The sequence below is a fragment of the Panthera onca genome, chromosome A3 (assembly GCF_046562875.1).
Source record: "Panthera onca isolate mPanOnc1 chromosome A3, mPanOnc1 haplotype 2, whole genome shotgun sequence".
Classification (NCBI taxonomy): domain Eukaryota; kingdom Metazoa; phylum Chordata; class Mammalia; order Carnivora; family Felidae; genus Panthera; species Panthera onca.
The window spans coordinates 105,754,497-105,780,064 of NC_138341.1; the positions used below are offsets into that span (position 1 = coordinate 105,754,497).

Genomic DNA, 25,568 nt, shown 5'->3' on the forward strand with positions numbered 1-25,568 from the left:
CCTGCGAGCTTATTAGAGACGTAGCATCTCAGCCTCCACCACTGGCCTCCTGAATCAGAATCTGCATTTTACTAAGGAGATTCAAATGCACATTACAGTTTGAGAAGCACTGAGCTATATGTCACTGGTCATAGCAAAAATTCCTTAGCTGATGTCTAAGGTTAAGAAATCAAGAAATCAAGAATTCACTGTACAAGATGAAAATTAGTATGTAGCTGACCGCCAATGAACCAAAAAAAATTTGTTTTTAAAAAAAGGTTGCCTTGTGGAAATAGGTTGGGGTCGGTGAACAAGTATTAGTTTTCTTTATAAATGTTCATCCCTCCCTGCCTTCTTGGTTCCTATGTGCCTATCAAGCAAGCAGTACAATACAGTACAGGGGTTAGTAGCTAAGATTCTAAAGCCAGATTGCCTCATTTCAAATTCCAAGCCCACCACTTAGAAGCTGTGCAGTCTTGGGCAAATTACTTAACTGCTCTGTGCCTCAGTTTACTCACCTGTTAAATTAGAATAAAAACAGTCCCAATAGCATATTGAACTTTTGCGATCATTAAACGAGATAATTTATGTGAAAGAGCTCAGAACAGTACCTGGCACATAGTAAAAACTCATGTTACTTTAGTATTACTTGCTATTACATATCACTTTGATAAAGCTTTTAATAAAGGAGAAAACCGATACTGCAGTATTGGCATGGACAGACCTCTGTAGACTGATCTAATATTCTCTCCCATTTTTAGAAGAGAGAATACATGCAGACATGATTTCTTTTGAAAACGCCTGTAGCAATATTTAGGTTAAATGTTAATTGGGAAATATTCATTTGCAAATGGGCCATCCAATTAGTAAGGCAGTTTTGAATGGACAAGAATCAGTGATAAAAGTTATGCACAATTGAAATAATTACCAGGAAGAACTACTTTACCAGGCCTGTTAATAGTTTTCTTCCTGGACACTAACTTGAAATTTAGTGGAGGAACATAATTAATCAAAACTTTAGACAACATTAAAGGAAATAAGTGTAAGAGGAAGAACATTATGTAAGAACAGCTTATTATTTGTTATTTATACCTGAGACAGACACTTTCCAATATATTTGAGGGAATATTCAGTGTAAACTTTTGGATTAAGACTCTTGCTAAAACAAAGTTTTGAAATTCCAATGGACTTATCTCAGATTCACTTCTAGATCTTGTGCAATTAACATTTCTGAGCTGATGAAGTTATTTGGGGTGTTTTAGCTTACATCATCAGTAAGGAGCTCTAGTGATTTCAAAATTACAACAATGGAATTAATGTCATATTTCTGAACATTTCTCCAAAACCCCACGTTTTCTCTGGATTTGGGGCCTTTTGACCAACAATTTAATTGCCTCAAAAATTGAAGCAGGCATTGGATGTCACAAATTTTGAATTCACCTTCCAGAGACCCCATTTGATGGAAGGAAGTTTTGGCAGCATTGATCATCACAGAGAACTTTTGCTCAATGCTGTGCTTATTCCTTTCGTGACTCAAGTGCACATTTTTAGTGATTCAAGTGCACATTTTCATTTTCCAACAGGGTAGCAGGTTTAAAATGAACGGTGACGCTTTTGACCACTAGATGGCAGAAGGAGACCATGAACTATATGTCCAGATGGCACAGCAGGGACTGACAAACTAGGGGATGAGCTTCTGTGACCAGAAGTCAGTTCCTAGACACCTACCTCATCCATTGAAGATTTTTTACAGTCGTCATCATCATCATCGTCGTCACTCTCAGTATCAGCTTCCCCTGTCAAATTTTAATAACAGATCATGAAGTAAACAAATATTTACAAGTTTGAAGCACATGTTAACAGGTGCATTACAAAAAATTTCCTTGGAAATTGGCATAACACTGTTTTAAAATTACTCATTTGGATATTTAAATTTTGTAAATTATATAGAATTGTATTGAGATTTGGAATATGGATATTTTCTCTAAATTTACTTTGTGAATACCATTTGAAATGTCCAAATTCTATTAAAAACTCTTAACATTTTTATCAGTATGTTTAAAAAAATATGGCGTCATCTACATTTAGCTTTCTATGGTACACACATCCTATATGGACGTGTACGTTGTCTTTGGGGGTCTCTAGGACTCTGAAAGATAAACTCTCTTTTTCCCACTTTTCCCTCTTTTTCCGAGCCTTGATTCTTCCATGTGATGCTTGCAGCACTCAGTGACTTTACCGCTACTTTTCTGAGGCCATAGAGGACCTCACAGTTAAGGCCGAGTATTTGATCTGGGACAGGAAAGGCAGGGCTGTGGCAGCACACCTGATTACACAAAAATTGTAAAGTAACTATTGTATCTTACGATTTGCCTGCAGGCTTATTTGATGGATGCATTGTCATTCATTTAAACAATGCATGTATCTTAGAAAACGGTGACATTCTGTTTCAAAAAGCAGGATAAAATGCATGAACCCTTAAAATAATTATGCATAGAAATCTGCTTTGGTCAGACATAATTTAGCTGCATATTTAGCCAACACACAGTCATTTCAATGGATTATTTTTCCTCTCTGAAGATTTGGTGGATGATTCCTCTCCTTAAAAATTCACACCAGCATGAAGTATTAAATTCTTCCACAGCCTTGGGTCTCAGTCTCACCTGATAATACCAGTTTTGTAAAAAAGATTTTCAAGTAAAATACTAAAGAAGGCATTATATGATTTGACTACTATCTTTCAGCGTTCACACAGTGCCATAACAGTACAAGCCCAGTAGATGGCTATATTGGCTCTACAATGAGGTAACTTGCACTGGCTAGGTCCTCCCCCCTCTCAAATCTTGTGAAAGTTAGCAACCCTGTTCAATCTATGTAAATGACACAGTGTCCACAGCATGTCTTCCAAAAAGCTTATAAATGTTTTAATTTGACTAGCAAAGGTCAATCAATTACTGAATAGTAGCAGTGAGCAAAGTATTCATGAAGTATCTTTAGAGGGAAAAGATTTCCAGGACCAGTAAGTCTTATTATTTATGGCTCGTTTATTGAAAGAAAGCACATGCAACCACTTTATGATACTTACATTGTGTTAGTTAATACAGGGAATCCATTATAATTTGGAAAGAAAACATATCTCATTATATACCAACACATTCTTTTGGAGGTTGGCACTTAATTGTTTTTTATAATCAAATGTGTTGCCCCAAGTTCTTTTTACTTTTTTTTTCTTGCTTTTTAATTAGAGAGGGGATTCTTTTTTTTTTTTTAATTGAGTAATTTCAAAGGTTGTTTGGCAAAATCAAGTAACAGTGCTTCATGTGATATAACAACACACCAATAATTTCATAATCCTCCATCAGGTAATTCTTTAGTTTATGTGGGAAAGAAGTAATTTGTCTTCCTTTACTCTATGAGCAGGACCCTGGTTTCTCCCTCATAAGTCTTCTGAGAGATCTTGGAGGAAACTTAAGACCATAAAACCTTGAACCATAAAAAAAATCGACTTTATCCTAGTTCTTTAAGACAAGTGTACTGGCAAAGGGCTGAATCTTGGAAAAGGCACCTGGCCAACAAGCACCATGATAAGTAAATTAGTTTTGAAATAAGAACCATTCCATGTTTTTCAAGTTACTTGAGTTCCCATTACCAGAGAACATCTACAAACCAAATGGCAAATTAGTAGGGCTCATTATTCAAAAGACTACCTACATATTAAAATGTCCAAAATTTTCCATTGAAATAAATAAAGATTGCACAACAGACCATGGGGCTAGCTTAGGAAATCTACCGAATTACTAACAGATTGCTGTTCTTCTCTGTATTAAGCAATAATGTTCAATGCCTGTAAAAATTGTTATTTGTGTTATGCATCCAGTTAATAAAAAGGGAGAGAACTGGTAGTGGGAAAGGGAGTTGGGGAAACAAGTTCCTGTATGCAAAGGAAGACTTGGTTTCTTCCCTAGATTCAAGGGTTTCAAGAACTGTAAACCTTCAGAAACAACATTCTTACTGAGAACAAGAGTTAGTTTTGAAAAAAGAATCAGAATAATGTATTAATGCTTGAAATACACACTCAAAAACTACCGCCCCCAAAAAACCTTTCAAATAATTATATATTTGTTGGTAAGAATTTTGCTCTAAACCATAAAAGAAATTGGCCATTGAGATGGAAACATACAAGAAAAGATAAATCACTGATTTGGTTAACCTTTTTTTCCCCACCAGGTTGCTCTAGAATTTACATTTTAACTTAAAATTATTTTGAAATCTTTTTAAAAATGTTTTTTAATGTTTATTTATTTTTGAGAGAGAGACAGAGTGCAAGTAGGGGAGGGGCAGAGAAAGAGGGAGACACAGAATCTGAAGCAGGCTCCAGGCTCTGAGCTATCAGCATAGAGCCCAACTGACGCAAGGCTCGAACTCATAAACCATGAGATCATGACCTGAGCCGAAGTCATATGCTTAACTGACTGAGCCACCCAGGCGCCCCTATTCTGAAATCTTTTAATTGATTTCCAAAGACATGCAGAGAAGTACACATACCATATATATACAGAGTGATGAATTTTCACTGACTAAACAGACCTTAGTAACCAGTATCCAGATCAAGAAACAAAATAAAACCAGTGTCCAGAGGCCCCGTTGGATGCCCTTCCAGTCATTTCTTCAAAGGTAACCATTTCCTGACCTCTAATTTCATAGGATAATTCTGTCTGTTTTTGTACTTTATATAAATGGAGTCATACAGTGGATTCTGTTTTTGTATTTGAGTTCTTTTACTCAACAGTATGTTTCTGAGCTGTATCCATATTGGTGTGTGCAGTTTTAGACTGTTATTGCTGCATATTAATCCATGGTGTGAATATACCACAACTAATGATGGCACTCGTCATCCAGTTTCCAATTTTTGGCCATTCTGTGTAGTGTTGCTCTGAGCAATTCTTGTGCATCTCTCTTGGTGAATATCTATACACGTTTCTGTTGGGTATATACCTAGGAATGGAATCCCTGGGACCGAGGGTGTGCATATGTTCAGTTTTGCAAATACTGCCAGTTTTCCAAAGTGATTGTTCCAATGTGAGTTAAACTTTCCATTCAAGAACTTCCTAGATTCAAGCTTCAAGTTTCCTCCACTTACTCACCCTCCAATCAGGAGAGCCCTTTTCAGATTGCCAAGATTCTGATTAAAGCTAAAAAAGAAATCAGACTAAATGACAAATAATTCAAAGGAAATGGGGTGACCACTTGAATTCTTTTCTCATCATCCGTAAAAATCTATTTCAACTTAAATCTAAAAGGAAAATTAATGATACTAAGCATCACCTAGAAGCTTTGATAGATAATTCAATTGCCTTTACCTTTTTACATTTTAAAAGAGATCTGTAAAATATGGATGAGTTGAATTGCCCAGAACTCTTCAGCATATCATCAGTGAGAACACATTCAGTGAACATCTTGTGCCCAGACCCAAGTTAATGTTAAGGTATCATTGCCCTTGAGAAGCTTAAACTCATGTGGTCACTCCAAACATTATTTGGCCAATGTGGTAGACAGACCACAAAACCATACGGCTCCCCCAAATGACCATGTCCTGGGGATATGTTCTGTGCCCTGTGAATATACAGCAAGAGGGGCTTTGCAGATAGATTAAGATTGAGCTGGGGAAGATTATCCTGGTTTATCCAAATGGGTCCAACGTAATGGTGTGAGTTCCTAAAAGCAAAAGAACTTTCTTGCCTCTGGTCAGAGGCAGGTATGATGACAGAAGTGAGATGGGACATTCCTGGCTTGAAACTGGAGGAAGAGACCATAAGCCAACAAATGTGGGTGGCTTCTGGAAGATGGAACAAGCAAAGAATAGGATTCTCCAGAGCCTCCAGAAAGGACAGCAGCCCTGCTGACAACTGGAGGTTGGCCCAGTGAGACCCATGTGGGCCTTCGTACTTACAGAACTGGAGATCATACATTTGTGTAGCTTTTTTTTTGGTTCATTTATTTATTTTGAGAGAAAGAGAGAGAGAGAGAGAGAGAGAGAATGAGTGGGGGAGCGTCAGAGAGAGGAGAGAGAGAGAGAATCCCAACCAGGTTCCACACTGTCAGTGCAGAACCCGGAGTGGGGCTCGAACCCACAAGCTGCGAGATCATGAGCTCAGCCTAGGTCAGACGTTCAACTAACTGAGCCACCCAGGCCCCCCCCCGCCCCTGCCATTTGTGTAGTCTTAATGAAGCCACCAAATATGCAGCAGAAACAGAAAACCCATACCATTTAAAAGTGTGTCCAAATAGGAATGTAAAAGTCCTTCTAAGTTAAATTAGAGCAGCAATTCTTAAAACCACACATAATAGGGAACAAGAGCCTGCCAACCCCTCACCGGCTCCTGGAGATGAGGGCTCAAACACGCTGGACGAGTCACTGTACGTGTTGGAGGCTTGTTCTGAGAGCTTCTTTTTGCCACTTCCTTCTGATGACTTATGCGATTTCTTCTTATTTTTCACCAAAATTTTGTACATTAAATCCATAGGGCTTGGAAGAGGAACTCCAGATTCCAGCTAATGGAAAAGAAAAGCACCTTCCTTAACAATACTGCCCCTTTCTTTCAGACCCCCTCCCCAAACCCCCAGCACAGTGTTGGACACCAAGAGCTTCTAGATTATTAGTTACTACGTTCATTACAGCTCATTAGACTGTTCTAAGCGTGTGTCCTGCATGGGGGCTGCTTCATGGTTCTTTATTTTTTCATGAAAGGAATATTTCAATTACAGAATTCTTATTTTTCCACAACGAATCCCCATGAATCAGACCCACAGAAATGTACTGGGAGATTTGCTAACCCAAAGTTTTATGAGTTTTCTGATGGACCATAAGTCCAACCGTTTTGGTTTGAGGCAGATAGGAAGGCTCTGTCCCGGATTTTCGAAGAAGGGAAGCCAATTAGTGTGGTGTCTGTCAGGAAGGGTTGGTAAAGAAGGGCATGAGCTTCCAGTTGAGCCTACAGAACCAACCTTTCAGATGCATTTTAAAAAGAGCAAACCCCCCATCTGGAACTAGGTAGTAAGCTGCACATGTCCTTGGCATCAGCCCAAGTGGGCTGGTGGTTTCACATTTCCTTGTAGCCCTGAGATTCGAGCTACCCTTATTTGCAAGCATTATTGCCAGTGTTTTCAAGCTTGCACATCTAATGGGAAAATCAATTTCCCATGAGAGGGTTGTTAGATATTATATCAGAGATTATGTGTGCAAGTCCCAAGGTGAGTTATTTTTAGCAAGTCTAGTGAACTCCCCTAAACTGGTCCTTTATTCTTTGCTTACAACAAGTCTGGGGATTGGTATGAAATTGTTTAAGAATGTGTGGAGATGAGGAAAAAGGGTTGAAGAGGGGAAAGGCTACTTTAAGATGTTCCTACTGCTTTTCCTTCCCGAAGCAGGGATGGCAATAGGAGGCCTGAGTTCTGTTCCACCAAAAGGCACATGCAAGGGAGTGAAGAGTGGATGCAGGGCCAGGTGGGGATCTCATTGTACCACCTGCAATGTCCCATTTTGCTGAACCATGTCTCTCAAAGGGTGTAACGAGGTTCCATGGGAGATGATCAGAACCCTGTCTGGCCCGGAATGTCTCCATGGAAGATATTTGTGATTCTGGGAATTCTGTAGTCCTGCCGGTCACGTCAGGCAGTGGGAGAGGGACAAGACAGTGAGCAGAGGAAGAGGACAGATGCATGTCTTCCACCCTCAGTGGGGCACACTGCCGGTTTCCTCCTGGTCAGGCTTCATTATCAACTCAATTAATCTTCCCGAGAAACACAAACTTGGAAAGGATGTAAGGAAGTCTCCCCCTAACTCCAGTCATTAGTATGTACATTCCTTCAGCGATAAACCTTGAAACTGCTTACTGGGTATTTTTCCAGTGGTTCCATGAGAAGAGCATCTCCAAAGATCAGTCGGCAATACTCTGCCATCTTGGCTTGCTGCTTTGGGCTAAGGGAAATGAGAAAAAAAGCAAGCAAGGGGGCTTATTTAAAGGGGTTGGACATGATTACTTTGTGTTATTAATTACAAAAAGAAGTGATTTCTTCAACTTACCCTTCAAGACCAATATGTATCACTCTACACCCCTTGTTTACTATCCTGACTTCTGTGAATATGAATACCACATGCAGAGAGACAGTGAAGGCTATTCCTATGGCTAGCCTCCATAGACACAGATGGAGAGGACAGCAGGTCATTTGCCAGTCACTGGATTCTTGAATGCCCCAGAATTATGGGCTCAGTCCCTTTTGTTCAATTTCCTGATTCTAAGTCAAATGCAAGATGCTTGGGGGCAGACCTCAGCCATGACTCCATGTGAATTCTTGGTTGAGATTTGTCTAACCCACAAAGAGCTAGCTGTAAAGGAATGTTTTTAAGGAGGTGAGGGAGGATAGGAAAGGAAAGGAGAGAGGCAGACAAGGAGGGAGGGAGGAAGAAAGAGAGAGGAAGAGAGAGAGAGAGAGAGAGAGAAAGAGAGAGAGAGAATCTTAAAACATAGAAGGGCAGTCAGGCCGAAGTGTGTTCACTTGGGAGGGGATTCTGGAGGGAAGATAAGAAGCAGGCACCATGAGGAAAGGTGTCTGCAACTCTTATGTGCATAATAGGGCAGCAGAGGTGGTGTGAGCCTGACTAAGTGCTGGTAAGAATCTGATCTGAAAGAGAAAGGCTGGAGCTGTAGGGCTTGCTGAATTGAGCTCCAGGCTCTCAACCACTCTGGATCTATAAAATGAGGATAATCACAGTTCTTGGAAAAGGACAGAGGATGCCAAGAAGATGAAGCAGAGTAATGGATGCAGATGCCTTTGAGGCATTAGGAGAGTGGGGCGAATGTAAGAGGATCCAGAGTTACCAGGCAGCACCCACCAGCTAGACTGGGCAACTTGCGGTCTGGCTACCACATAAACACAGTCGGTACGAGGGAATATCTGCCATCTTTCAATACTCCTGATTCCTTTGACCTTTTAAAAAGCAATAATATTTTTTTTCTCGTTCTGTAGAATGTTAAGTATCATTATAAAGGTATCCAATTCCATTGGGTTTTATGGACTGTGAGTTTGATCTACAGGCTGTCAAACTTGATTTCCAATAGTTGCCTCTACATGCTGCAATGTTAATACATTTTCACAAAACTGGGATTGCAGTAAGAATAAGTAAGTGATAAAAAGCCTTATTTACCACAATTCAAAACAATTCTAAAGTGTGATTCTTAATTTTCTTTCTCTCTTCCATAACTGTTAAGCCTGGATCATGGACTCCCCACCCCACCCCGCCCTAGATGGGGGATGTTCTAGGGATTCAAATTGTATTGCAATGGTCCCTAGGGAAAACCACTATATCCTTTTTAAAAGGCGTATATTTTGGGGGTCAAATGAGTTCTCCGGGTTTCAACTAGAAGCCCGAGGTCACTGCTTCATTGAAACTGCAGGGAGAGGCAAAGAAGAGGTTCACAGAACTTGCCAAACCCTGTACAACACCCCCCCCCCAACACACACACACACTTGCTCATTGTCCTTTCTTGACCTGGAGGAGGCTTTATTGTGTGGCCTGTGTGGTCCTCAGAATATTCCTCACCAGTGTCAAGGCGAGAGGGAAACCTGTCAGTCAGAGAACGGATCGTGAAAAGCGTAGGGGTAGTTGTTTCAGAACAACTCATTAGAGGCTGGGGAGCAAGCAGAGAAGTAGCTGATTTGGCAGAGCAGCCCCGGGCATCTGTTCAGATGCTGTTGCTCAAAGGAAAACCAGCCCAGGGGCTCAACCAAGCCTACAGTTTCCTCAGCTGAAGCGGAGACAAGTCCATCTATGCCGGGCCCACATGCTCCAGGCTACACAGAAGAAACTGTCCAAACCCTCTGACTTTCACGGATGGCACTACCATGTGTCACAGAGCTTTGCTATTCCAAGTGTGGCCCATGGACCGGTAGCATCCACAGCCCCTGAAGCTGGTCAGAAATGCAGATTCAAGGCCTCCAATGCAGAATCTAAGTCAGAATCTCTGGGGAAACAGGACTCGGGGGTCTTCACAAACCCTCTAGGCGATTCTGATGCACCCTCAAGTTTGAGAACTGTTCTGATAGAGTAAAAAGAGTCAACAGGTGCTGATGTAGCTGCTGTTTTTCTAGAGTATTGGAACTTGGGGTTCCTTTGATCAGAGACTTACAGTAAAGAGGGAGACTTTCACCTCAATGCCCTGTTTTAGGATTTTGAGGGGAGCCACATTTTCATCAGTGGAGGGATTTTGAGGTGATGTTCCAGGTGTTGCTAACCAGGTAGCAGGCAGAGTCCTCTGTCCTTTGTCAGGCCGTCCCCAAACCAGGCTTTAGGAAGGATTTTGCTGGAGCAAAATCTGACTTTATTCCAGTAAAAAATCACTGAGCTGTTAGTGCTGCAGGTGTTGGGGCCTAGGGCCAGGTCCTGATTCACTGAATTGGGAGAGGAGTCCTGGAACCTGCATTGGTAACAAGCCTGTGGGTAGTTCTGACATGGATAGTTCCACAGTGTTTAAGGTAACACTCTGACACTTCACCCAAATAACCCGAGGTCTTAAGAAAATGTTGCTTCCTCGGCAGCATTGGTATGGGGCCTGAGATTATGGATTTCTTTTTTTTCCTTTTAAGTGAACTCTACCCCCACCGTGGGGCTCAAACTCATGCCCTGAGATCAGGATTTGCATGCTCTATCAACTGAGCCAGCCAGCCGCCCCAACTCTGCATTTCTGACAAGCTCCTCAATGATGAGGCTGCCGCTGGCCCACAGATCAACCACACTCCGGGAAGCAAGGATCTAAGTCTGACCTAGACATTTTAAAATCTACCTCAAGATCAACTGAAATGAAGAGAACAAGAGGCAGTTTTCCAAGAAGAAGTAATATGTGCTACTTGGTAATCAGGCTATTCACGTTCTCCCCAAACTCACACACCCACCTGACAGGGAACGGACTCAGAGCAGAGAGCAAACTGAATAGAAAAAGTCAGAGGAAAACAAAGCAACTTTGTGGGTCAGAGCTGTGGAAGTAAAAGACATTCACACTGCAGTTACAGAGCAAGAATAAAAAATTCCTGAAGCACTCAGAGCATCCACATCAGCTACCAAGGAGATGAAGTGACAGGAAATACTCACAAATACATTTGGAGTTTGGGCCGTAGCAGGCACATCTGGATATATGAAATACCCCTAAAATGTAGGAACCTGGCCAGGTGGTCAGTTTTCTGACAAAGGAATGCACCCCATGAAATGTCATGGTGTAAACCCCCCACGTTGAACTAAACCAACCTCCTTCTCTATAGATGAGGAAGCTCTTACCCACGGAGATTAAGGACCTTGTCCAAAATCTCACATTATCTGTGGCTGACCCAGAACTAGGGGTTACTTCACTTGAATTCAGTATAGAATTCTTTTAATGAAAATGCTAGCTTACAAATTAGGTGGAGCATCAGAGCTGGCTAGGGCCTTTTTTTTTTTTTTTTAAGATTTTGAAGTCTCATTTCTACAAATTCAAAATCAGGTGTGGGAGTGCAGCTCAGGAATCTGCATTTTATGGGATTCTGATATAGCAGGTGGAGAAGGAGAAGTTGCCAGCAGCTCATGGCAGACTTCCCTTTGTTGTCCACAGATAGGTAATTTCAAGTATTTGGAGAGAAAACCAGAAGATCTCGTGGATTACTTCCTTTCTTCCAGTGTGAGTTTCTTTTGTAACCTGAACCAGAGTTCTGAATCTGGCATTTTGTATACGCAGCACACAGGAAAATAAAATGGTCCACTAGAAATGGCAAGCAGGTTGCAGATGTTTTTGGGAAGTGTGTCCCAGGGTCACTGGGTTGAGCAGGATTCGGAGGTTAATTTCTAGGGTTAGTAGGAAATAGGGCTGCAAGTGAAGAACTATGTCTGCCGCTGGGTTCAGCAATGAGGTGAGTGGCCCACATGTCAAGCACAGGGTTGTACCAGCAAAGGGAAAGCTTATAAATTTTCTTTGGGTGTGTAAGTCCTCCCAGGAGAGGACTGAAGCAGAGCAATTTTGATATGTGAAGCTCAAGGCAATGGAAATGTAAAGCAAATAACTGTCTCTCACGAGAGACTCCAGGATCTTAGTATTTCACTGCCATCAGATTATCTCGATGGTTTGGGGTAAATATCATGGTGTCCTTGGTTTTCTTTTGTTACATATGAATTATGTATGTTTTGAAGGCTCCTGATGTATCTGCTTAGGCACAGGGATAGCGTTGGTTAAATGTGTGAGTTTTGAAGCCAGACCAACCAGGTGTGAATCCTAGCTCTGTCACCTCTTAGCTGCATGGCCTTGGGTAAGTTACTCATTCTCTTCGGGGATGAGTTCCAACATCTGTGAAATAGGGATTATCATAGTAATATTTATTCTTAGGAGCACCTGGGTTTGTGGTGAGGGTCACATGAACTTATATGTGGAAGGCGGCTGGGCACAGAATATAAATTCAATAAATATTAGCTGTTATGTTTCTGGTGGTAGTGGTTGTTGATACCTCTCTGGTTATCTTATAGCAAAGTTCAATGAAGCAGATGTGAGAATCAAGAATGGAACTATAGCTTTTCATCTTGTCTAGTTTATACAAAAACATTTCTCGCAGAAAATAAATGTGCTAGATTTAGAGATATTTCTCTAAAAAGGACGCAATACATCAACAGGTCTGGGAACGACAGTGCCTGAAAGAAGGCGCTGAAGCACTGTTAGAGCTCAATTACAAACGGACTGGCTGAGATGAGAAAATGCTCATGCGCAAGTCAGAGCTGTCACAGCAAATGAGGTATTAAATACAGCAATGAAAGGGAGGCGCTCCCTTTAGTTCCAAGAGAAATAGCGGTGAAACAATCAATTATTTTCTCTTCAATTGACCCTCAGAAGTGTTAGAAAAACTATCTGCCAAATGATTAAATCATTCATTGGATGACTGTTTCCCAGTGAAACAGAACCAAGAGCTGGTAAATGTAATATGGATTTCCTGAGGGCAGACTAGAAATACAGATAATTATAAAATTGGTTACTTCAAAGTAAGGTCTCTTTCCATGTATACATTAACAAATAATCACATTTAAGTACTTGGAAATTCCTCAAGCTGAAATTTGTGCATGACCAAACTGTTTCTTTTAAGATTTTAGTGAATTCTTAAATAACTGGTGAGTTAATGCATGTGTCACAAACTAGTTGGAAAAAGGGAATCAATAAGTGATCTGGGAAAGACTTTCAATGAGAAGGGGGGGAGAAAAGGAACCTGTGAGCCAAATTAGGACAGGTGCTGTTGGCTTTTAGTTGAGAAATCTAGCTTAGGTCATTGAAATGAAAAAGAGGGCTTCACAAATATTCTTTTGAGCAATGGTATACACTATACCAGTCTTCAGACATTAATTCTATGGACTAGAATTTTAGTTTCTTGAATTTTGATTCAATACAAAGAAGACTCTTTCATTTTGGAGCACTTTAAATTGGGCAACTATAGGGTAAACTCATACCCATATTTTAGATATAAATGTGTCTTACTCTGGTATTTTGTGATAAAATGAATATAAAAGACTTTAGGCAAACTATCTTTTCTTTGTGTGGCTTAGCGATAAACGCAAGCTATTTTGAAATAGGAACAACTCACAAATATTAGCAAACAAGGGCAACCAATGGGAAGACGAAAGAGGGAGCATTTGGTGGTCTGAGTTCTGCATAAGTGCAGGTGACAAAATAGAATTTATAGCTTTCCCTCCACCAGCTTCAGCTTGTATGGAACTGGTCATTTTCATGTGGCAAAATGGACTATAAATTTGCACGCAATAGAAGGAGCTAATGAAGGAGGATTATAAAAGTGGCCCATTGAAATAGAGACATGTATTATTCCCCTGCATTGCAAAAAGAGGAGTCCTTAATTTAAAATCCTATTGTGGCCTGAAAAAAGATTCCACAAGTCCAGTGGATTATTATGTTAATGAGATTTGAATGAATGAATCCCATCATATGCAGATGAAAACATGACACTTCAGATACAACATAATTGAGGAACACCATTAATAATATCAAATGGTCTTAAATCTGATGAACAATTATTAAACATGCCCTATTTGGGAAAAAGACTCCCCATTGAATGTGTGGAATACTTACGAATCTACGTGGTTCTCAAATGAAAGCAGAATTGGAAAAGGTGACGTCTTAAATGCACACTCAGCAATTGCTTCTATCACTTCCTAAAAATGAGAACACATGTATATTCAATATGCCAGAATGCTACTGTGTATATACATTTTCCCTTAATGTGGCTGCCTTTTTCATTCATAGAATTGTATGGAATGGCCTGAAATCACCAGGAGGCATTGCAGGAGCTGCCAAACTATACATTTTCTGACTCTGGACTTAAAAAAGTGGAAAGAAAGAAGACTGATTTGGTGGAGGGGGAGACACAATTGTAAAAGAGAACAATTCTTCTATTTGCTAGTTATATTCAGGTATTTTTCTTTTTTAAAAACATTTTTTTTTTTATGTTTATTTCTGAGACAGAGAGAGACAGAGCATGAGTGGGGGAGGGGCAGAGAGAGAGGGAGACACAGAATCAGAAGCAGGCACCAGGCTCAGAGTTGTCAGCACAGAGCCCGATGCGGGGCTCGAACTCACAAACCGTGAGATCATGAGCGAGCTGAAGTCGGTCGGTCAACAAACTGAGCCACCCAGGCGCCCTATATTTGGGTATTTTTCTTATGAAAGAAATCTAATCACATTATAAAAAATTTGGACTAGAGAAGGCAACAGTTTTCACCCATAAATTCACCCTGGGAACCAAACGACTGTTGGCATTTGGTTATATTTACTTCTAGTGGGTTTTTCATTTATTAGTATAACTTGGTTTTCATTATAGTAAATAGTCTACTTGTATTTTTTAAGCATTGTTTTTGAGATATCACTTTACTTAAAAGCAACCATTTAAAGTATACAGTTGAATGGTTTTTATTATATTCACAGAGTTGTGCAACCATCATCCCCAACTAAATTAGAAGATTTTTATCACCCCCAAAAGAAGCCATGTACCCATTAGCAGTCACTCCCTATTTTCCCATCCCCCTCCCATGCACCTGCCCAAGGCAGCCACTAATATACTTTCTGTCTCCATAGATTTGCCTATCCCAATTATTTCATATAAATGGAATCATACAGTATGTGGCCTTTTCCATTCTGGCGTCTTTCACTTAGCATGCTTTCAAGGTTCATCCATGTTGTAACATGTATCAGTACTTCATTCCTCAACCTGTGTATTTTAAAAAATGTGTATGTCATAAGGTTTAAAATCTGTATAAAATTCTAGGGAGTAGTAGTATTAATTGATTTAACCATTACCCAACTGTTGGACAGACATATTTAAAGAGCTATCATTCAGATAGTTCTACAAAGAACATCTCCATTTTTTCCCCTAGTATTTTCAATTATTTTCTGGGAATGGATTCTCAGAAGGGAAATTATTGAATTAAAGGATATGCATATTTTTATAGTCTCCTACATTTGTCCAAATTGTTTTTAATCTTTGGTTGCATAGAGTAATGTATGAAGGACCAGATATCGATGCATATCCAGCAGCTTATCAGTTTTTCAGTATGTTTCCTTATGTTTTCCTTATTGAACTCGTATACTCATACCTTTGTCTTTTAGTTGCATTTAATCTTTTCATAGTCTCTTTTCAAGTAAGAATTTCCACTCTCATTCCATATGCCCAAGACTTCTCCACTATCTTCTCTACCTCCCTTAAACAATGCATAGCTTTCTTGATATCCATGTGAGAGAGCCATTTCCCTGGCCGCAGAGTATAAATAAGACTTTCTAATTCTGTACTACATTTGCATGTATCTTCTGAGACGAACTTCCCTGTACGGAGCAAAAGAATCACTCTCACTGTTTCTTAGAAGTGAATTCACAGATTGCCTTTCATACATTATCAGTTTAACTTTTATGATAGTTGATGCCATCAAAAATAAGTGCACTATAAATAGCAAGCAACACCAAGACTTGAAATTCTTGATTTATTTGAGCAGAAGCTTCAGATTCAAACAGCTTGCATTTGAATCCTACTTCTTGGCTTTACAAACTGTGTGACCTTGGGAAAAATGACTTAATGCCTCTGTGCATTGGCTTGCTGATATGTAGAGTGAAGGTGATAAGCCTCAGTCCACAAGCTTGTTGTGAGGATGCAGGGAGAAAAAGGAAAGGACCCATCTCATGATGAGCATCTATTCTCAGATCAACTCAGGTTACTTACCTTGCTGGTGCCTCCCTCCTTACCTTAAACCTTCCCTCTTAGACTCTTATTAATACAAATAAGAGTTGCCATTAAATGAGCATTTATTAGGGTGCCCAGGTGGCTCAGTCAGTTGAGCATCCGGCTTTGGCTTGGGTCATGATTTCACAGTTCATGGGTTGGACTGCTGTGTCAGGCTTTGTGCAGACAGGGCGAAGCCTGCTTCAGATTCTCTGTCTCTCTCTCTCTTTGCCCCTCCCCTGCTCATACACACACACACACACACACACACACACACACACTCTCTCTCTTTTAAAAATGAAAAATCATTTAAAAAATGAGCATTTATTATGTTCCAGACACATATTTTAACTCATGCTATAAACATTCTCTAAGGAAAACATTATCCACCATTTTACAGATTGTAAAATGGAGGTTCAGAGATATTAGCCAATTTGCCCAGGGTCACAAAAAGGAGAATCCAAGAAACCCCAGGAAAATATATCTGACTCTAGACTTTATGCTCTTACTATTGCAGTAACTCTCATGCAGCCAATGATCTTAACCACCAAAGATATAAGCTGTAAAAAGAACTGCAAATAGATATTATAAAGAAAGTAGGTGTTGAGTGTGAATAAAAAAGGAGCTAGATTTTGTTGATTTCATAAATTTGGCCCCATTGTATCAGCTAAATGCAAAACATATTAGAGCCATTCTTGACTTCTCTCTTTCTCTCATATCTTCTAATTCATCAGCAATCCAGTCCCAAATTTATCCAGAATATAATCACATCTCAGCACATCTACCTCTATCATCCTGACCCAAAAATCTTTGCAATAACTGCTGCTGTAGATTTCATCATCATTACCACGGAGTCACTATCCTTTCCTGTGAGATCTGTTGGCAATAGACATGGCCATGTCCTTTGTTTTGGCCAGTGAAATGCGTGTGAAAATGACCTGCTGAACATGACATCTTTAAGAGCCATCATGTGATTCTGACATTTCTCTTTCTCCTCTGCCATGAGCCCAGTGATATTACACGTTGGGCTGTTCTTTCCACATGGATTGCGGACAATATTCATCTGAGCAACAGCCAACATCTAACCTGAGTGAGAAAACCACTGAGCGGCTCTAAACCACTGAGATTCTGGGGGTTCTGTTATTGCAGCAAAACCTAGCAGAGGCTTCTATGTTTACCCCCTACATTACATATCACAGCCACAGTGATTGCTCTTAAACATGAGTCAGATGATTTTACTCCTTTGGAGTAAAACTTTCATTGGCCTTCCATTTCACAGAGTGAAATCCAAATTCCTTATTAGATCCGGCACCTGCTATCTCTCTAAATTCATCACATTTCCTTTCCCATTGCTCACCCAGATATAATCCATTGACCTTTTCTTGCTTTTTCTCAAATACACCAGGCATGATTTTATCTCTGTTCATCTCTTTCATTTATTTGTTCATCTCTGTTATTTCTGTTAGGAACATTCTTATCTGAAAGCAAAGCTTACTCCCTTATTTTTGGGTGGGTGGTCTTTTCTCGAATGTCATGTTACTAAAGTGTTTTTTCCACCACCCTGCTGAAAATAGCATACCTTAGCCCCCTCTTTCCTTCAATACTTACTTATGTTGCCTTAAAGGGCATGTCTCCATGTACCATATTGTGTATTTATTTTTGTCTATTTCTTTCCACTAGACTATTAAGAGCATTTCTTTCCACTAGCTTCTTGAGAGTAAGCACTCAGTTTGCTCCATGACTCTGTTCCTAAGGCTTAGGAAGTGCTAAGGCATATTCTAGACACTCACTAAATATTTTCAAATAAATGAATGAACTCTTAACATTCTTAACAGAAGAGAAGTACCATTTATTCAGTTGTGTTCCAATTCAGTCTTCTATTGACTATTTCAGAGGTCAGCATACTTTCTATAAAGGGTGAGAGAGTACATAGTTTAGGCTTTGCTGGCCATATGATTTTTATGGCAACTATTCAACTCTGCCTTTGTAGACTCAAAGCAGCCATGGATGATATGTAAAGCACACATGGATGTGCTTATGTTCCAACTAAACTTAACTCATAAAAATAGGGGGTAGGTTGAATGTGGCCTGTGGAAGGTAGGTAGTCAACCCCTGGACTAGTGTGATCATTGGCATAAGCAAAGCTTAAAAATTCAATGTAACCACAGGCAAATGCAATTTTTATTAAAGAAGTTTGAATATTCATTCCATACACAATAGCTCAGTTAACTTGAACAATTTCATGGCCAAAATTTCCAATCAAGGTTGAGTGCTGCATTAAAGAAAAAAATCTTTCAAATATAAAAGTAAATAAAAGTGTAATCAGTCTTTGATAACTTTCCGAGGATGACTGTTGCCTTTGGCTATTTGAGAACCACTGCAACTGTCTTTATTAATGAAGGCTGATTGTAGACGTGGCCCATCAGGTCAATTTGGGCCAATGAGAGTCAGGCCTGAAGGTGAGAACCCCTCTCTCTTAGGGTGTTTTGCCTCTGGCCAAGGGCCTGTCTCTCTTTACATTTGGCAAATGAAATGTGAGTGTTTTTCTGGGCCTGCGACTTGTGAGGACTTTGTGCCTCCCTCCAACTTCCTGGCTCCCTGGGTCTGGTTCTCTCTTCCCACAGCTAGGCTGCTGAGATGACCTGAACCACAGCTGGGCTCTGGGGGTTCCTAGACCATCCAATCTGTGTCTCCTATTTCTCCTCTTTGCCTGCCTCAGACATCCTGGTCTTGTGCCCTTAACTTAGGACACCTTTCTCAGCTCCCACTGGGCTTCTAACAAAGGCTGGGCTGTATTTAGTTTGAACTTTCGGTTTCTTCCTGGAAGTGAAGTGAATACCAGGGGTTTTGTGTGGAGGCCATCTACAGCCTCTACCATAGCAGCCTTACAAATGACTTCATTAACCCCCAACCCTCACCCTGATTTATAAGAATTCTTTGCATATATAATACCACAACCATTACATTGATAGAAACAAAAGCTAAAGTGTGGCCTTTATATTTCAACCATAATGTCAATATCTGACACTTACAGAGCACTCACTACTTGCTATACATGGTTCTAGGCAATGTCTGTGTATTGAGTAGGGTCACTGAATGCATACAACAACCCTAGAAGGTAAGTGCTATTGTCATTTCCATTCTGCTCCTAAGAAAGAGAACAGGTCTGACAGGGGAACTTCTCCAAGATCTTGTGGCCAGTCCAAGGGAGAGCTGGTATCTGAACCCTGGCACCAGCTCCAGAACTGCATTCTTAACTTCTACAGTCTCCTTTCTCTTTTCCTCCCATCCTCTCCCCCTTCTTCTGTCCATCTCTCTCCACCTCTACCATAACTTTAGCCACCAGCTTAGGGAACCTTTTTTGAACCTTCAAAGCCAAAGAAAACATTTACTAGATTTCATCTAATAATTTTAGCTGGGAACACCTGAAAAATCTATAAGTTCTTCTATAGAACTTTCATTTTTTTTTTTTGGCTTTGGAATATTTTGTATGGTGTGCATGATTATCAAGGATGAGAAAGCCAGTCATAGGCTTTAAGTTTTGTTCTTACATATGAGCTATCATTAGTGGACACTGGATGTGAAAGTACCTTACTGCTCAATTGCTCCTTATTGAGCCAAAACTGTTTTTCAGGGACTTCTAACACTGGATTCAATAATCTATAAACCATATGGCTCAATTACTAACCTCCAGTGGGGAAAACTGCCCTTGAAATCCTTTATCCCTGACAGACAACAGCAGGATGTATTTGGATATCCATTTTATGTGAGCATTTATGTAGCTGTTAAATTGCATCCGAAATTATTATTTTTCTCAGAGCTTTATTTTCAGAAATGCTCGATTTAACCACATACTCAAATTGAATATATTTTCATCATCTATTTTATCACATTACCAACTTTTCCATCTTATACAATTGCTGGTAACACAGGCACTGCCTGAGGGGAGAAAGAGGAGCAGTTTGGGGATGAAGGAGCCCGGGGGTGGTGGTGGTCAGTGTGGGGAGAAAGAAGATTGAGTGGGAGCACAGAGAATGCAGGCCAAGTGGCAAATTATTATGTCATGACCATCAGAAAGGCTAAGGCAATGAGGCAAGGAACTAGAACAGCAGATATATGAGGTAAATAATAAATAAATCTGGAGTGCAAAATAAAAAGTCCTCCATGAAGACACTGAATTATAGCATGTCCCTTTTCCCAGAACATAACCTTTTATTTTGGCCCATATAATAAATAAGCAGTAAATGCCAATAGGAACTTTTGCTTTTGGGGATAGATCACACAGAAGTTTCTCAGATTACATAGATTGAGAGCAGATAAACGGTAATGACATAAAAATGATGAACTTTTGTAATCAGTTTATTTTGCTGCTGCAATATGTGCTTTGGCTACAGAACACAGTCTAATTGCACCATGAAGGTCAAGTCCAAATAAATGGGATATCTAAAACTGGCAAACATTTGGAGAATCTTTTCACTGCCCACCAATATATCATACATGGAATGTCACACGTGAAAATGGAGAAAGACCAAATTCATTTATCTGATGAACAGAGGCAAGGAAGAAAATAGAAAGCTGTGCTGTAATTTGTCTTTTTGCTTTGGGATGGGAAGATTCATTAAAAAAAATACACATTTATTGAGCACCTACTATACACCAGATTCTTTTCAAAGTGCTTGGGACTGATCAGGGAACATAACCAAGAGTTTTATCTTTGTGGTGCTTACATGCTAGTAGAAGGAGACAGACAATGAACAAAAAGCATAATCATTAAGGAAATTAAGCAGAGTGGCAGGAGGGGATAAAGTGCCACTTGGTAAATAGAAAAAATAAAGTGGTGGTGGGGAATGTATCAGGAGTGTGGGAGTGGGCAAGGTGGCTTGTTACGGTACTAAAGAGAGTAGTCCCAGTATGCCTCACTGAGAAGGTGGCATTTGAGAAAGACTTCAAAGAGGTAACAGGTGAGCCATGCAGATACCTTGGGGAAGAACATTCCAGGAAGAGGCCAAGAACCTGTGCAAAGGCTGTGATGTGGGACTTGCCTAGCACGGTCAAGCAATAGCAGAGCCCAGTAGAGTTGTAGCCAAGTGAGTGACAGGGAAAGTGGTAATGGGGGATGGATCACACAGGATCTTGTCCCCCATTTCTCTTTTACCCTTTCTTACAATGTCACATACACAGTGGTTTCTGGAAAGCAGCCTACCTACCAACAATCATGCAGAGCAGGCTGGGACTTATGGTGAGGCAAGTGGGGGGCCTAAGTGCAAAATGTAAAGACACACTCATTGTTAGGTGCCAAGTCTGCATGTACATGACACTGAGAGCAAATGCTTCCTTAAATTTTGCAGGTGAGGTACCTCACGAGTCTCACCCCAGTACTACCTAGTCCTGATTCAGAGAATTCCTGCTCTGTATATTTGTGTACAAAACAGGTTGGCATCTCTACTACCCACAGCCATACTAGCCTACCCACCACCCACCCACCCACATCTCAGCAAGATTAATCTATCCTGCAAATGCACATTAGCAGGAAGCAGGGCTGGACAAACCAGCCACCAAGGAAATGAGTTTCCTGCTCTCTTTGGTCATTCCCCAACCCCAACTCTGTCAGGCAGAGAGAAGAAGCAGTATTCTGGGCTAGATTTCGTTTTCTAGTTTCTGTATCTGTCAGAAAATGTGTGGATGTGTTTACTTCCAGAGACCACGAAAAGATGTCCAATAAGCCCATGATTCTGGGGTTATAGATGTGACTGAAGAACCATTTGTATAGACAGGTGCATAGGGAGAGCCACTCTAAGCCAACTTAATGGCTGAGATCAAGAGGCCAATGCCCTACATAAAATAAACATGATTTAAAATGTGCTTGGTGTTTACCTATCTTCCCATCCTGGAACTCAATGACCCTTAAGGATTATAAATTTTTAAGAGTATATAATTGCTCCCCATATGGACTCTGAGGGGACTGTGGGCAGGGGGGTGGTGGGAGGGCCCTCCTGTAGTGGTTCAGTGCAGTGACTAAGGCCTTCATCCCTTAGCACAGCAAAGGCTCCATTAGGATGTGTTGTCTCCATTCCCAGGATTATGTCCATCCATCAACAGACAGATGAGCCCAAATTGCACTCACTGTGCACCAGGGTCATCTGTCCCCCAATTTTCTCAAAGAGCCCAACCAGGTTAGGATTGGATCTTAGAGAGCTGACAAAGGACAATGGCAGAAGCTGGGAGAGTGGGGGATTATGGAGATGAAACAAAAACCCATTGATTTTTCTATTAAAACCAAGAGAACTTAAGAGTTCTCCCTTTCAGGAGCAGATACAAATTTAAAGATTTGATCAGAATTAAGGTCACTCTCATACTAAACTTTGTTGTAAAATTTAGTGAAGGGTGCTATTTATTTCTAACTATTGTATTGTAGCCTAAGTTTAAGAAATCATGAAAAGTCAAATTCCCTAGACACATCATAGCAAACATATTTTAAGGTGCTAATGATATCAATTCTGAATGCATTTTTTTACTGTCAAATATGATACCTTTGATTAGTAAATCCATTTGTCTCAGTCAAAACCTGGATATCCCTTGAAAATCTTGCTTCTCTTTTGCTACTCTCTTTCAAGTGATAGCTGTTTATTTTCTCACATCCCAGGTGTCCTGGGGCTAAACACTGGAGAGTGAGTTTTTTGTTTTTTTGTTGGTTTTTTTTTTGCCCCCAATGCTACTTTTGAGTTTCCAGTTTTCATAAGACAGCCCAACCAGCTTTTACCACTTCCTCTCTTGTGCCATCTGCTAAGCTCTCTCTCATTCAGCAAAGACTTTGGCAAATGCTTCACTGCCTTCTTCGTCCAAAGCTTTGTCACCAATCTTAGTGACATTAACATATAATTCATCCAACATTTTGGTGTCTCAGCACACTGACCTCCCCGTTCTCAATGGCCTTGTCCCCATTCTTCCTTAGCTAGCCACATAGTTGCACTGTTTCCTTGGTTGCTTAGGGCAAGGGTTAGTGACCCAGACTCAGTTCTGCCCTGAGACCCAGTTAATGCAGGCATGGGGCTCATGCCTTGGGAGTTGTGCCTTAGAGGTTGTCTTCTGGTCCTTCTTTTCTGGTTCACTTCCAAAGAGGTGAGAAGCCTGAGTCAGTAAAAAAACACATGTCCCCTACAGTCCATATACCCTTTTCCCAGATGGTTCTCTGGGTACCTAGGACCCCAGATTTTGTCCACCCAAATGATTCCAAGCTCCTGGGGATGGCTCTTTGTAGGGGATGTGAACATAACTTGAATAATTTGGCTTCTGTGCCCATATGCATGAATATTAGGCCCTTTATGATGTAGGATGGAGCCATGTGTGGAAAGAGAAGGGAGATGACCAAACATACCCTCATTCCTGCTAATAAGAATGGCTGAAGTTCCTTATAAAATACAGCTGTAGTCTTGCTTTCTAGATAGGATTTATTACGATACACAATCACAGGATTATTTCTGCTTATTGGCAGTACCCAATCTATAGCAAAACCTTACTTTCTTGAATCCTCACCCAAATCATCTAATATAAGCCCAAATCCCGTAAGTCTTCTCTATGGCAGTACTTCTGAGACACCACAGTTCTCCATGACATGATGCTAATTACCCATAAATACACCGCTAAATTTTAGCCTCTGAAATTGCAATTAAGTCCATGGACTTAATTGTAACCACTGGGACTTTCTACCTTAGGAGGCTTTATCCAAAAGGGTTTAGGTCTTTCTAGCTTCTTCTGTTTGAAATATTCATTCACTCTACCTTGAAGGATATTTCAGTTGTCATGGTGAACCCATGGGTGATGACTGGTTCCTCTTCTGCAGTCCGTCCTTTCCAGCAGTCCAACTCCACACAGCGACAACCAGACAGGAGCACTTGGCGATACATCTCAACAGAGGAATTTCCAGCCAACTGGCCAGCTGTAAAACACCAACAAAATTATACTTAGACTCCTACAAAGCAAGGAAGACATTGGTGGCTTCCTAGACAATCTTTTCAACAGTGGGAGAACAAGGAGTTCAACAACTTATGTGGTTATTCTCAACCTTCTGCCTCAACATACTGTAAGGTAGTGGCATAATACCAAATGTAATTGTGGCTCCCTAGCAGTCATTTTAGGGAAGAGAGAATAGAAGGAGGAGAGCATTGGAACAATAACAATAACTGCTTACCAAGTGCCAAGTATAGTTCTTCAGATTTTACATGTATTACTACATTTAATCTTCATAAAACCTCTCTTATATAACTACCTTTATTTTTTAAATATTTATTTTCAGATAATGAAAATGGCAGAGAGTATGATTATAACTTCACAACTCAATCATTTAAGTCTGAGTCTTTAAGGCTATTCTGTTGTATAAATCAACCTTTCTGTCATGTTTGTCCAAGTCAAAAATGTTTAGAAAAGCTAAGCATTCTCCTTTCAAAAGTGAAATGAGTTTGTAGGAATAAATTCAAATTTAACAAAAAAAGTCCAAAAGGTATTCTCTAATAATTATAAAGCATTAATAATAAAATAATTAAAGAAGACCTTAAATGCAAAGATAGTCCATGTTCATGGAACAGAAGACTCAACATTCTAAGATAGCACTAGAACCCAAATTTATTTACAAGGTCAATTCCTATTGAACTCCTACTTGGTTTCTTACATAAATTGACAGGCTGATCCTGCAATTTCTATGGAAATGTAAAGGACCTCAAATGGCCAAAAAATCAGAACAAAGTTTGAGGACATACATTTCCTGATTTCAAAACTTACTTGCAAAACTCCAATAATCAAGGCAGTATGTTGATGGCATAAGAATAGACATAGATCAATGGAATAAAACTGAGAGTACAGAAATAAACCTTCACATTTATCCTCAAATTGACTTACAACAAGGGTGCCACAACAATTCATTGCAGAAAGCATCATATTTTCAAGTAATGGTGCTAGGACAACTGGAGAGACATGTGTAAAATAATGAAGTTAATCCAACCCATCTCACATCATATAAAAAAATTAACTCTAAGTGGATTAAGCTCCTATATATAAGCGATCATACTATAAAACTCCTAGAAAAAAAAAACATAAGGCTAAAACTTTGTGACCTGGATTAGGCAATGGTTTTGTAGATATGATGCTAAAGCACAAACAACAAAGAAAAAAATACATATACTTCATCAAAATTTAAAACCTTTGTGAACAGAACTGAAATACTCTAGTAAAGTGATAAGAATTGTAATAATCAAGGCACTTGAGAAGTCTGAGGGCAGGAGTGGAAGCCAAACTATTCCTATTTCATTTAAGTAGTT

General features: G+C 40.1%; 1 protein-coding gene across 2 annotated transcripts in view; it reads right to left on the reverse strand.

The window, feature by feature from the left end:
* PLCB1 (phospholipase C beta 1) overlaps positions 1-25,568 on the reverse strand; it is a 695,363-nt gene that overhangs the window by 145,918 nt on the left and 523,877 nt on the right. For both annotated transcript variants that reach the window (XM_060612318.3, XM_060612326.2), the window contains exons 11-15: positions 24,036-24,193; positions 14,121-14,203; positions 7,873-7,957; positions 6,354-6,531; positions 1,708-1,775 (exon numbers count right to left, since the gene is read on the reverse strand). In XM_060612318.3, the coding sequence (XP_060468301.1) occupies positions 1,708-1,775; positions 6,354-6,531; positions 7,873-7,957; positions 14,121-14,203; positions 24,036-24,193 (572 nt within the window). The remainder of the gene's footprint in view (positions 1-1,707; positions 1,776-6,353; positions 6,532-7,872; positions 7,958-14,120; positions 14,204-24,035; positions 24,194-25,568) is intronic.